The following is a 14,558-nucleotide window of genomic DNA, read 5'->3' as shown; positions in this document are numbered from 1 at the left end:
GGTGTCTGAAGTCTCCAGCATTAGAAATGGATGAGTGCTTCAAAATATGAGCCTTAACGTTATATTTCCATCTCAGTCTGAAAAACTACTTCGGAAGTCCACTTGCCACCCAATGTGTAAGGAGGTGTCCTCAGTCACATAGGGAATATCTATGAACTCTATATCTTAATTCTTTGAAGAAGTGTTTCTAGCCTTTTCTGGCAGATAGAGCCTTGGAGGGAGCTGACATCCTGATGCTTTGCGGAGTCTCGGGTCCCAGGCCATTTCTTTCCCTATGGCTTGTTGAAGTAAGAGCGCTGGAGCTGAGGGCTTGAAGTCGCTCCTGCTGCTGCTGTGTGGGACCTGTGGGACAGCGAAGGGAAGCTGGTCTCCCCCACGCCGGCGCCTCAGGAGGAAGCCCCTTGCTAGACGCAGGCACTTGGAGCTGTTTGTGGGAGAGGAGAAACTGAAAGGCAGAGGCTGGGGGTGGAGGTAAAGTAGCAGAGACAGCAGCAATACCTTTCCTTCTGCAAGGAGGTAGGACTTTAAGAAAAAGACTATGTGGTCAGCTTGCTTCTGAGTGTCCAAGCAGGGACAGAAAGACCAGAATTAGGCATTACCCGTGGAAGAGGAAGCCTTGGGAAGACAGTTCGCATCGGGCTGGACTTTCCCCCCGGCTTTGCTTACCTGGCTGCTTGGGGAGCTTGCAGCCTGGCATCCGACCAAGTGGTTGCCCAGGGAGCCGGCCGCGCTGGCCGTCTGCCACCGGGCTGCCGCGGCTTGGAGCAGGCTTCTCGCCGGGCAAGCCGCTGCTACGGAGGAGCTTTTGTTTCCCGATAGGAAAATTAAAATTCCTGGGGAAAACATGCCGATTCTGCAGAAAGAGCTCTTTCTGGTGCAGAGTCGCTCCGACCAGGCGTGTTTCTGACTTGCACACCCTCCTGCCCTGCAGGCAGAATGCTGTGGCCTGGGCTAAACGTCCAGGCTTAATAAATGGTGTGTTGTTTGTGCTAACGCATTCTGACTACCGGATGAAAATCATGCAGAAAAGTGCTATACAGAGCACTATAATTAAAAGCCTTATGAAGAGCCCATTATCTTTAATTTTAGCCTTTAAACTTTAGTGTGCATGAGGGCAAAGTGTGTGTGTCTGGGGAGGGTGGAGACTTGCCTTTTACAGATGCCAGTTGTAGTGCTGGAAATAGGTTAATGTGTTTAAAATATTTCTTTCTCATTCCTTTTCTTTGGGGGCTGGGGAGTGAAACTTAGGGAAGGTGCCAAATTGGCTCTTCTAGATGAACTCCTCTGTTTATCTCCCAATTACATCAGTGTCAGTAGTTGTATAAGCTTTCTGACACAGTTTCCTGTGTATACGTTCCCTCCCTTCAGGCCAGGGTGCAAACCTTTAGGGGAAAGGCCGGTTCTTTTGGTACGTGGCAGAGACCGTGTATACATGTGTATGCATATACTTATTAAAACATTATGGCAATTAATGTAACGTTGGTGTTGGCACTGTGAGGTGGCTACATTGTCCTTGGGACTTGGACTGAGACCAACGTTGCCTTCCATAGCATCCTCTGCATAGCTGTCAGGTGTTAGTATCTGGAAGTCTGCTTGGTTTGCTTTGCAACTTCAATGCGCAGAGTGCAAAATGTAACACTTGCTTTTTCCATTATCTGACCCATTTAGCCTCCCTGGTAGTAACAACAACGGGCTAAAACTTTTGCAATGCAAGAAGCTAATTTGCTTTAGCAAGCTTTTCAGGTACAACTAATAGCAAGTGAGGAATTTGTTGTATGTTCCCAGAGTAGAGCTAAGCAGTGCTGGGGCTTGTCTTGGGAATGCTTTTGATGTGTAAGTAGTGCTGGAAAGAAATACCAAATTATGTTTAGAATCCTGGCATATGAAATCGATAATCCTATCTTGGTAGACATAAATAATTGTGTAGATGACATACTTACAAAAGTTGTACTTGTGTTAGGTTGTGTTTAGTACTGGTGTGTGTGCATGAGGCTTCCATGAGTGCAAGCGGTTGAACAACATAAGCTCTGAGTCTTCCTGAAAAGTTAACAGTGGTGTCTGTTTCCTTCTCATGTTGACACTGAACAGCTCTGAGTCTTCCTGAAAAGTTAACAGTAGTGTCTGTTTCCTTCTCATGTTGGGATCATGTTAAATACTGATGGTATTTAATTAAGATATTTTCTTTTATTTCAGAAAGCGTCAGGGATGTTATTGGGAGGAAAATAAAAATTTCGGTCAAGAAGAAAGTAAAGCTGGAAACCAAGGGAGATAAAGTGGATAACAAAATATTGGTAAGTATGGTAGAATGACTCTGATTACATACGTGAAGGAAAAGCCAGTATCTTTTCAGGAGGCATTAATTCTCCTCTGGAAGGATTCTTGGAACTTTGTGTGTGCCATAAGATACACATATCACTTATTTTCCTACTTTCTTGCTAGCCTGCACAGCAAGTTGATGTGCAGGAGTGCACATGTACACACGTGTTTATCACTGAGTTATTTTTCAGAGTTTAGGGTATTGTGTTGTGGACTGATGCTAAAGCAAGCTATTATTAGAACCTGTTCTAAAATAATTCGCTGCCTTTGCTGGTTAGGTTTCCCGTTTACATCTGTAGGAATTTTGAGTGGACAAGAAATGCCAGATGAAGCATGTAGAATTACTTATCTTTTGAGAATCTTCTGAAGCTGTTACGCAGTGAAGAGTAACAGTAAAACTATTGTGCTTTTTGAACTCAAATGACTATTTGTACTGTTTAGTATTCTCTGTTAAGTCATACATCTGCATTTTAAAAGAAATGCTTAATGTGTGGCCATTGTCATTCCTAAAACTGTAGTGGAGGAAAGTGTCAAATTAATCTCACTTAAGTATGTTTTCCTGTTTTCTCAAGAATAGTTTTGCTGGCCTCTCTTGATAAGAAGCAAGCTGTGGTAATGAGCTGGTATGCTTGCATACTATCTTGAATACTTGGATATGCAAAAAGAGATGGAACTTTATTTCTTCGTTCTTTTGCTACCTCTCTATCAGGAGAACTAGAGTAACAAACACAAATAAGTACGGTGCTGCTATAATATTTTGCAAGATATTTTGAGATTTGGTGCTTTGTGTCAGTAAAAATGCTATTGCATATTTGAAAGTTTCATTGCCAAAACTGTTTTTACAGTTTTTAGGTACATTCCCCATGCAGATACTCTATTTTGTCTTTAAAAACCGCAACTTACTAATCAGTTGAATTATCTTCATAAAGTACGTGTTGCTTATCCCTCGGCAGTAAGACTGTAGATAATGGTCTGCTTTTCAGCAAGAGCAGCTACTTAAGGAATTTGAAATATTTTCTGCATAATATCTACTTATGTTATATGTAGCTCTTGGGTTTACAGTTTCTGTTTCTGTACCGGAAATAGGTTGAGTATGTGAATGTTGATTGATTGTCTCTACTTATTTGAAAGCCATGTATATAGGGAAGGCCAACAGTTTCACTGAAGCAGTAACACTTGATTGACTTTTTGACTTATACAGAATCATTACTGTTATCAATAGTGAAATATATTGTGGAAATACTGAAATACTGTTCCGATCTGATGGGACCAAAAGAATGTCAAGCTTTGAATTGTCAGTGAAGTTTCTGAGGGGTGTACTACTCAGCTGTAAAATGCCTAAATGTGATGACTCGGATGTTTTTTCTCTCTTTAATCTCCTAGCTCTCAGGTGGGGGACTTTAACCTTTTATGCCTGAAGAGGTACTGAAAGGGAGGGAACCTGTTTAAGGGGTTCACAAGTTAGTGAGCACTTCTTGCGTGTGTGCACGTTGTCTTCAGTGCACAGGATAAGTCTTTAAAGGAGATGAATTGCTGAAGGGGGTGTTGTCTTGTAGAACCATTTGTTCTTTGATGCAAAAATGCAGTGGATTTATATTGGAAAAAAAAAAGAATGTTTTCATGGTTAGAGAAGCTGACTGTTGACTGCTGGGGTTGGATTTTGTGTTTTCTTCTTCCACAGAAGAAAACAGCCCTGTGTGAAGCTGTACAAATCACTAATGGCATTTTTTTACACTGTTTCTCTAATTGCATATGTGTATCTCTATGTGGGTTTTTTTTGCAGAAGTATTGAGTGTTATCTGCTGTGGCAGAGGCCAAGGGAGGCTGTGGTTCCTTTTGAGGATGCAGAGTTCTCTGAAATGCAGAGTGCTCTGAAAAAAATGATGACAGCAACACCTTAAGTTGGGTACCTCAAATTAATGGAGACTTTTTGGTCTTACTGTGTCTACACAGTCTCATTTCTTACCTGTGAAGTAGAGGAGATATACCCTCCTCTCCTCAAAAGAGCGATGCTGAAAATAAATAACCTTGCTTCAGAAATATGCAGGTGCTTAATACTAAATGCCAGAGGAAAGCTACCAACAAAATTAAGTCCCAGCTTGGAGTACAAAAATTCTTAACACTATTCAGTAAATAATGCATATGGCCGCATTCTGACCAGGGCAGGTAAAACTGAATGCTGAATGAAGTGTTGGTGGCAAAAGCAATTCAGTAATTAAAGACTATATCCTTAAGCGCACGCATCAGAGGTCTCAAATGTGATTGTATGGGCAACCATCATGCCAGCGCTCCTCGACTCCTGAGAGCTTAGTTTTGAAATGTTAATCTTGTGAGCACGGTCTCTTGAGTGCATGTGTGGCAATGAATTGTTTTGAGATTTTGGTTTAAATTTTATTAGTAGTTGGGTGTTTACAGGCAAATTAGGTAGCATGCATTGGGATTGGTGCTTAATAAGGAGAAAATACCAGTTGCTCTCAGTCTAGCTAACCCCAGAACCATGCTCTCTATATGGCTGGTCTGGGTTTTTTTGCTTTGTTTTTGGAGGTTTTTTGGTGTGTTTCTCCCCTGCCCCGCAGTGTTTTCCTAACCTTAAGGCCATAGAATAGTGTGATGTGATATAGTGACCAACAGCACTTTATTAGGAAATCTCATTGAGGAATGTCTGTTACGCTTGTGCCCCGGGTCATTTACATTCTCTTTGTTAAAATATCACAGTGCTACTTCTGGAACCAGGACAGTTGCTTTGGCAGGTGGCTCTCCTTAAAATGTACTGTATGCCCAACATGGATGCACTGGGAGTAATTTGTATGTCCTTGTCACTTTCTTTGGGACATATGTTTCCATGGACTTTTAAAACAAAATTTTTAGTTGACTCCTGTCAAATAGGTTTATATTTGTTCTGTGCGTATGGTCTGAGATTTCATGTTCTGCTTCTAAAGACTCACTTATAAAGACTGAAATTCTATTTTAAAAAACCTATCTGTATTTACTTTTAAAGGAGCAATTATGGCCATCTTGTGCACTGTCCGTGTGGCTTCTGAATACTGCTTGAACAACCTGGCTGACTGTGCTGAAGCAGCTGAGAAAAGCTTGTATGAGCTGCTGTGCCTGTTCAGCTATAAGGGTGGCAGTCTCCGTGTGGAGGCAGTAATATTTTGCACTGCCAAAACTATTTTGGGATTAAAAGCTCTGGCGTTTGTTTTCCATTGCTCATCTTTATCATGGATGGATCAAGACAATTCTGTTCAAATAGAGATGAATTTCCTTATCTATCTAGGTGCAAATGTCTTGCCTTAAAAAATACGCACTTGTATTAAATCACTAAGAGCATGAAGCTCACAGGGTTGTCCAAGGTTAGTTTTACATAAAATGTGTGCAATCTCGCACATTATATCATGACAGCTGGTGTGTGATAATGATGTTAAATATGGACATTCTTTTAAACTAATGGTGTTTCCTCTTCTCTGCCCAGAACATTGAGTGTTATGACATATCATAAGTGTGTGTTTATGAAGATGAAAGGAAGTAGGTGTTGGTACATCCCTCATGTCAGGAAATCTAAATGAAGTGAGGTAGAGCAATCAAAAATACTTCTATGTGTGAATGTATTTTAATGCATTTACAAGGCGCCTCTTATAAAACAATTGAACTGTGGCCAATAAGATTGCTACAGAAAACTGAAATAATAAAAGTACTGCTGGAAGGAGAATTTATTAATCTAGTCATACAATTGTATATAGTCCCAAAATAGGAATTGTTTAAAACAATACTCATTTATGTGCAAGTTTTACTGAAATCTATATTTACGTTATACACTGATCTATAAGTTTACTTTTAACCAGTGGGAAGATTTACAAACTTAGCATTCTGATGCTGTGATAGTGCATGCAAATGTTGAAATCCTCTTTGTTGAGATGTTTCCACTTCTAGGAGGGGAAACTGGCCATCAATGGAATTAACCAGGCTGAGAGGAATGCTTCCCTCTTCTTTGGGTTGGTGAGCTTGGGTATTGCTTTTCTTTCTTCAATTTCCACTTCCAATTCCTACTTCCAGTTTTCCTCTTCTCCCTTATTTCTGTCTTCTCCCATACTCAAAGCATCCATTGCAGACAGAACCTTGTCTTGTGTTTAAATTGGTGTTGATGCACTTTTTTGCATAATAATAATATGAATAAACTCCAAATCTCCTTTCCCTCAGGTTTGTCTGCATTAAGGGTAAGATCTAATCTACTCGCTTAATTAAATTGGCCTTTGACCAAACTGAAACAGTCCTCTTTCTCTGGCTACCCAGGCAGAATGTAGATTTTTCTACAGTCCTGGCACTTTTGTGTCCTTTTGAGTGCAGCTCTGCCCAGTTGTGTGTCGTCTTTGACACTTGGTTGAAGCATAGATTTCTTGCACGTTGAGAGTATAGTGTATTCTTTGCACGCCTTGGGAGGATAGTATAACCATTACATCAGAAGAGCAGCTTCCTGGCTCTCCCTTTCTTTAGTTCTGGGCAACTGGTACATGTAGGGAAAGGTAAGAAAAGGTAACTCGTCTCTCGGTGCCCTGAAAGTACCTGCCTTTGTTCTGTCTCATGTACTTTGCATGTGCACACCCACCTGCGGCGTATATATCCTTATCTGTGTTCTGGAAGGAGGAAATGTAAACATTTTCTCGCTCTTAGCAGCTTCTGGTTTTCTGTTCACAGCTCTAACAGCTATCAGGAAAAAAGGAGTGGTGGGAGGCAGAAGTCCATTATGGCTCTCAGTGGTTCACGGGATCTTTCCTTCTGTCAATTTTTCATAACCCAATTAAAAAACATTTTTTTTTTTTTAAACTGTCACAGTCTTTCTACTTCTTTTGCTGAATATATAATGTACCAAAGTGGTTTACTAATGTACTTTTGTTTCTAGAGGGCCTGACTCCCTGCCACCATTATTTGTGAAACTGAGCCTTCCTAAGTGAGGGTTTGCATTGAAATCTGTGCATAAAAGTGGCAGAAGACTGAATATTACATATAATTTCCCAAAAGCTCGAAATAAAAAATAGAAAATGAGCATTAGGGTCAACTTCTTGTCTCAGTCACTCTTCTCCACTGATGGCTTTTTTTTCCAGGAAAGAGAAGGCTTGGAACGGAACAGAATATGTGTTATTTGGTATACCAATATAAATGCAAAAACCTTGTCTTCCCCCCCTCCCCCCTTTTCTTTTTTTCTCTCACGGCTTGTTTTGTCTGCCTGAAGATACTTATTCTAAGAAAAGACTTATCACACAGGGAATGTGGTTCACTTTACTGTAAGTGGTGTGGAGGACGCAGTAAGCTTGAGAAAGGCTGCAAGAGCTGCTAATTGAAAAGTTAGTGCAATGTACTGTGAAAAATGCTTCTTGTTGCTCAGAGCCCCTCTGTTCCACCATTGTTGTGGTGGAAAAATTGGTGAACGTCACTGGTTTGTCTGATTATTAAAACAGTTACTTTGGATCACCTACATTCTTTTCTCGTGGTGGTGGTAATTTAATTGTGTGTAAAGTAATTACAGGCCCAGGATGTAAAATTATTCTTTAAATATAACTGCTACTAACTGTGCTTCGTACTGCTACTGTAGTCCCCAAGCTGATTTCTGTCCTTGTTCCTGTCTAATCTCTCCCTGATTCTGGAACACCCGCTCTGTGGCAACTCATGAGTGATACCTTTTTGTTAATGATAGCTTCTGTAATTTGAACATTTAAGATGACAAACTATTATGATGAAAATTTAATTATAAGAGCCAGAGTCTGATAACCCAACACTCCGGAAACAGACTTAACCAAATTAATTGGCTTGCTGGGTGAGCGAAGAGCTACCCTGGCTTGGGGAGTCAGGGTTGCAGAATAAGGTCCAAATAGTTGTGGGTTGTGATTTTAACGTTAGCAAACTGAAAGAAGTTTCTGCTGGTTGGTACAAAGTTTGGAGAAGAAGTTGCATTGCTGGTGGTGAGCGTGAGAGAGGAGGTTGCTTGGCCCCATGGGGACCAGGGCAGGGGCTTCTGGGAGTGCGATGGATAGGTGGGGTTTTAGCAAAAGGGAAGGCTTCCCCCCTCAGCTGAACATTATTTGCTCATTGTTATATTACTGTCACTCTTCAGGTGGCTTTGCAAATGAATCCTGACAGCACTCGCCCCTCTGAACAAATACAAATTAAAAGGGTCCACGTGTCCTGTGTGACTAATGCAAAGGTGCCTGCAGGATAGAAACCGTGAGCAAGTGAGGAGCAGCTCTTACTTGGGCAGGTTATGTTTCTGGATCTTCTTTGCAAAGTGACCTTCATTTAAAAAAAAGAAAGATTGTGAGCTGGCTCGTGGGTGCTGGATGTTGCGCAGCTTATTCCCTTAGCTGAAGAGTGGTGTTTGTATCCCTGCGTACAGTAGAAGGCCTGTGTGACGACAGAGTGGGCTTCAGAAAGTGTGTATGTGGGGATGGAAAACAGAAGGGGAGAGGCTGGGTCTATTTTCCCCTTAGGATTTCTGTCCTGCATTGCTTTTTCAAGTGGTGTTTGTTTCTGTGCTTTTTAGATAGGTCGATAACTAGATTTAATTTTTTTCCCCTTTCTGCAGTTACAGCGGTGGTTAGCAGCGTGCTGCCTGTGAGGTGGGCCACGGTGTGGTTGGGATGTCTGGAAGCACTCTTAACAACCAGGGTTTAGGAGGCTGAGGTCACTCGGAGCAAGCCATTTCCATTTTGTGCTCCTGAGTGCTTGAAAGACGCTTGCCAGAGGCATGTCTTTATGGAATAAGCACTGCAGGTACATGTCTCTCTTTCTCTGAACACATCCTCAGTTCTCTGAACAGCAGTCCTCCCCTTGTACCTGAAACTTAGTCAAACCACTGCTTTTGTAGACCTTCATGAAATTTTGAGGATTTGAGCTAAGTTATAGGTACCTCCTTATTCTTGGGGCCTGAAAGGAACACAAGAAGGTGATACAGCTGCTGCAGCGCAGTTTCTACTTGGATCTGATTAGGGGAAGTGAATGACTGTTGACCCTGATCTGAATTGGGAGACAGAGCACTGCTGTGTTTGTTCAGGGTCGACCTTTGAATGAAAAGGCTTCTCCCTCTCTGCCTTCAAGGCTGTTAGCAAGATCGAAACTATTCATACAAAACTATTGATAAAGGGGAAGCCTTTCAGAGGCTCATCTCTTAACAAACACTTGAGCCTGGTGCTTAAGAATGATACTGTCTTAGAGCCATGCACGTGAGCTGCTACTCCGATGCAGAGCTCGAGAAGCCTTAGGTGTGGGGCGGTGAAGGTAGGTCAATATGGATGTTTGGATTTTTAGTGCAGCCAACTTAAACACCAAAAGAGAAGATCTGCAGTTAATGATGTTGCCAGTAAATATTTGAAGAAATGCTAGCTTTGTTAGGTACTGATGCATTGATGAGTAATAATTTCTGCCATCTTGGTAAACTTATTCATATTCCAAATCTAAAATAGGTATTTTATATTATTATTACTTTAAAAAGTGTAACATGGAAAATGTATTTTAAATATAACAAGCAGTTTTCTTGACTGTGTCACTGTTCACATTTGCATCTTGCAAGTGGCAGAAAAGCCCGGTGTTTGGACTTTGGGCTTTCTGTACTCTCATCTCAAGGTGCTGGAATGCCTGCATTTTTTGTGAAGCATATCGGTGTATGCTGTGTACACTTGTTGCATACACTGTGGGTATCTTTATGCTCCCTTTTCTACCTTTCCATCTGCCTCTTTGCTCTCCTGCCATCTTCTGTGCTTCAGTAAGTCCTCAGAAACTTTCCTATGTACAATTACTGTCAGGACTTGGGTTTGCTTTTTTGTCTGCCCTTCTCTTACACTCGTACCCCCATTTTCCTAACAGTGTATTCCTTCACTTCTGTTTCCTTTCCTTACAGAGATAATACAAACATCCCCAAAGACCTTAGTATCCCCGCAAATACAGGGATGATGGACAGAACATAATGTTGCTATGCTAAAAAATATTAATGGCTGCCATAAATTTATTTGTTTTGTATATGATTGTACCTGATCCTGCTAGCCAAGTTCTTTGCTTCCTTGTTCTCTGATTTAAGCAAAATCTGCACTAGATCTATGTTATTTGTGTCACGGAAGCAGTTTGGTTCATGCTGGGCATTATGGGGCTGTTAGTATAATTGGGCTTTAGGTTCTTTCCACCTTTGCCAAGGCAGCTTTCCTAGGTTAAAAAAAAAAAAACAAACAAAAACCTAGCATCTCAAGAGAGTACTGCACAAATTATGGTTGCCCTGAGGGGAAGCAAGATAGTATGATGGGCACAACTTACCTCTGGCATTGCTCTCTCCATCCCTCTAGGTAGATGAGCTATTGGGTTGAAAAAAGGAAAAAAAGTAAAACCAAAACAAGTGAAGAAAGAACTGTAGTACAACATGGCAATTTAAATGCAATTAGATGATGTGGATAGTGCCAGAGTAGTCTAAAATATTGTAAAATAGTTTTAAAAGTGTTTAGTCTGTGAATACAATGCCAAGTTGCCCAATTTTTACAGTTTTCTCTTTGCTTTGGGAAGACATCTTCCAAGAGATTTGACTGTAGATGAATTTAACTGTATCTTATGTAATTGGTACTATTTTCCTCACAAAGGATTTCATAGCCACTTTTCTACCATTTACTTGCTTAGCTACACCGTGTAGGCAAACTGCAGGAGAAGCTGAATGCTGTGTGCTGAATGCTGACTCTTCTTAGACTTCTATGTAGGTATGTCAACTAAAGCTTGGAAAAGCTGGTTATCTGGAGAAGCGTGTGTGTTCAATCGTTAGCCAAATGCCAAGAAAAGTCTTCAGGAGTGGCCTAATACAGCAGGGAGGTATGTTTTGTCACTGTAGCTGTTTTTTTGCCTGCACTGGATACTACTAAAAATAGTAAGATGTGCAGGTCTCAAGTCGTAAAAGTTGCGTATTCAAATTGGAAAGATTTTAGGTGGCTGCAGGATTAATGCCGACACTAAAAACACGTTGTCTTTTTGCCCTCTCATTGTTAAACTCTGATCTTTGTCAGCTGGCGAAGATTTATTAAACTTAGTAAATGCTTATTGTAAGTCTTAGAAATATATTTTTCCCTGTTAAATATTTTGAAAACATTTAGCAAAAAATACAAACCCTAAAGATGAGTTAGTTTCATGTGATATTTCCAGTGTAATGCTATCCTTTAAGTATTTCTCATAACACTATTAGATGGATCTGCTGTATGTGTGTGAAATTGTGTGAAGTTAAAATCCTGCAGGTTTTTGTGTGGTATTAATTTATCACAATGTAGCCTTAATGCAATTTTAGTAGGTCTTTGTTCAGCCGGAGTGGTTAAGTCCGCCCAAAATAGATTATTCTTCTATTTTATTTTTTCCATTTTTTTCTGCGTTTTCTTTTTCCTATTTTTATCTCCCATTCTTTATTTTAGAATTTTCCTTACGTTGTTTTTCCTTTTTGGAGGGTCTATGTACTTTCACCATAAAGAAAATAATGCAGACAATTGTTTGAAATCAAGACTGGCCTTAAGGATGTGTGCATAATTGAAGGAAACATTGGCAAGTCAGCTTCTCAGCCTCCCCTTTCACCTCTGTAACTGCTCCAGTCTTCCACTGCTCTCTGGGACGTGATTTGTATGGTGCTGATGGTGCCTCTCCCTTCTGCCATGAGCAGCATTAAGCCTGCGTGGAAGGGGTTAGTGAATTGTGCTTGACACAGAGCACTAGGGACCTCCTTTCCTCTGCCTTCCCAGGTGCCGTCTGCTCGGGAGGCAGAGCTGCCTGCTGCTAATGCTCTCTGGCTCTGAGTAAATGCAGTGCAGTGTCAGGGTAGCTTAGATCCTAATGAGAGGAGGAATGCTATCGTGCTTGTACCTTGAGATGTTCTGCAAAGAAAGCTTTGCTGTGGAGTAGCCCGTGTGTTGCAGGTTCACAGCCTGGCCGTTCCTTGTGTAACCTTGTTCCTGTGCCAGAGCCCCAGGGAGCTCGAAGAGGCTGTGCTGCGCTGAGGGAGGAGGTGTCTCTGCTTGCACAATTCATTCTGTAACGCTAGACCTCTCTCTTGCCAGATGCACAAGTCTGCATGGTGCTTCTCGACTTCAGAATGTGATGGGAGGAAGGGACTCGCTAGCTGTACTGCTTCTTTCAGCGCACCGAAGAATTAGAGTAAGGGGGGACTGCTTCCTCTCACCATCCATTTCATAGGACACACTCTGTGAGGGGCCAGCGTCAGGAATGTTTTGCCAAGTCACCTTCACCTGCTAATTTTTTAGTTTTATTGATAATATTTCTAAAAAACCTCAGTTTGTGCAAAAGGGGATGTACAGCCTAACAGAACTGGCAAAAAGAAGAGGAATAACTTTCTCCAGCTCCCTGGGTCACTGTTTCTGAAGTGGTAATAGCAGCTTTTCCTGGAACATAAAGAGGAAGAGCTGGCAGAGACATGAGACTCTCAGTCAGAAGCCTGGCAGAAATTAAGTAAGCTGCCTTAGTTGTTCTTGTGTTTTTGTGTTCTCTTGAAGTATATTTTCCATGGACCAGGCAAAGGGACTGGTTATAAATGCTGCACCAATCTCACTGGGCTTTAGTTCTCGGTGAAGTAATTTGAGATCCTTTGGTAAACGGTGTTATTTTCATACATTTATTTATTTACGCCATTGCAGTTACCTTTGAAAGAAAAGTTGTTGTAGTATCACAAATTGCATAGGTTTTGTTTCTGTAAGAATACCCTTGTGGTAAATGTAGCAAATTCACAGAGGATTGCAGAAGTGTTTTAAAACATGTGAGAGACTTGCTACAGTACATGGACATTGCTCCCCTCTCCCCCAAAACTGTTTCAAGCTGTGCATTAGCCTTGAGGTCCAGTTCTCTGAATTAAGATTTATTATATTAAAATATGCTGAGAAAATCCTTAAAAATGTAGGGTCCAGATGCACCTTTGGGAAGCTGTCTAAGTTGTTTCTTACCACCTAGTATCTTCAAGGACACTGAGTATCAGGTAATCAACTTTACGTTCATGGATATCGGATGACCCTCCCTTGGGGAGCAGAGAAGTTTCCATAATTGACCATTGGATAATCTTATGGCATTGTCTAAGACAACAAACAAAAAAAGAATGTGGTCAGGTAGAATTTGTCTTGCTACCTCATTTAAACTTGGGTGGTGGAAGTCCATTAAACACTGATCTGTTACATTTGTAACCCATTTTTTCAGTTACGTTGAACTGTATCTACTTAAGATGTCACCAAAACCCGATTTTGGTTTCTTAGCTGTAATCTCTCGTGGTCCAAGTATAGGGCATTCCGAGGTGGCTTTTGGACCTCATACTTGTAGGGTGAGGAGTGGATTGGATTGCCCTGTTCAGCGTTTCTTGCACAGCCTGAGGATTAATGGATCTGTTGGTGCATGGTAGAGCCAGGCCAGTTGGACTAGGCATTAGGTTAATGCATTGACGTGAGGAAATTTAGTATCTGGGTTACAGTAGCCTCCAGCAGTAGCGTTAAGCTGCTACTGTTAGAAAAGGAGTATTTTTTCTTATTTTTTTTTTAATTCCCCTGTAATGGAAAATCTGTCCTGAGCTGATTTTAGCATTACATTGGAGGTAAAAATTCCTAGCAGTTTGCAGTTATCACTGTGCCACTCACTGTGTGGTAAGGTTGCTTTCAAGCATCTGTAATGGGGATATTGATGTTTTTCCTCTCCTGTAGGCAGAATTCATGCGTAAAATTAATGTTGAGCTTTTAAGTGTGTTTAATAATCACCCCTCCCATGAATGTATACCAACGCATGTGATGTTGCCCATACTGATGCTTTAGATAGGTCTGTGACTTAAAGAGACAGTTTGTTATATATTGCCTAATACATTACACATAGATTACATACATTTCAAAGTTTATTATGTTATACTCTTATTTTAAGGTCAGTAGAGTAACTGAAACAAGAGGCAATAAAATCAAATCTGAGCCCAGCATGCTGCCTCTTGCATCAAGATGATGTTCAGTTGCTAAATGTGTTTTTTCCGCAGACAGTGAGTGCATCTGCAGATTCTGCAGTGCCCATTTGTTTCAGCCTGAGCACGCTCCTCTGTTGACACTTGCTGTGAAATACTATAGCCTGCTTCACCTTCTGTGCTGCTGAGTTCTTGTAGCTTTATCTGCTTCGTTTATTCATTATTAAATGCATGCTTTCTGCTTGACAAGTGCTATAAAATCCCTTTCACTGTGGCTGAACCCAAGAACCTCCACTGAGTCTAGAGG

General features: G+C 41.1%; 1 protein-coding gene across 1 annotated transcript in view; it reads left to right on the top strand.

Annotated features, from left to right (window-relative positions):
• Positions 1-844: 844 nt before the first annotated feature.
• The window catches only part of CARMIL1 (capping protein regulator and myosin 1 linker 1), a 197,358-nt gene continuing 183,644 nt past the window's right edge, over positions 845-14,558 (top strand). The window contains exons 1-3 of the mRNA XM_009276689.2: positions 845-895; positions 1,369-1,408; positions 2,194-2,291. Of these exons, the coding sequence (XP_009274964.1) occupies positions 845-895; positions 1,369-1,408; positions 2,194-2,291 (189 nt within the window). The remainder of the gene's footprint in view (positions 896-1,368; positions 1,409-2,193; positions 2,292-14,558) is intronic.

This window comes from Aptenodytes forsteri, unplaced genomic scaffold (assembly GCF_000699145.1).
Source record: "Aptenodytes forsteri isolate BGI_AS27 unplaced genomic scaffold, ASM69914v1 Scaffold97, whole genome shotgun sequence".
NCBI lineage: Eukaryota > Metazoa > Chordata > Aves > Sphenisciformes > Spheniscidae > Aptenodytes > Aptenodytes forsteri.
The sequence above is the reverse complement of the archived record's forward strand: the minus strand, read 5'-3'. Positions and strand labels throughout refer to the sequence as shown.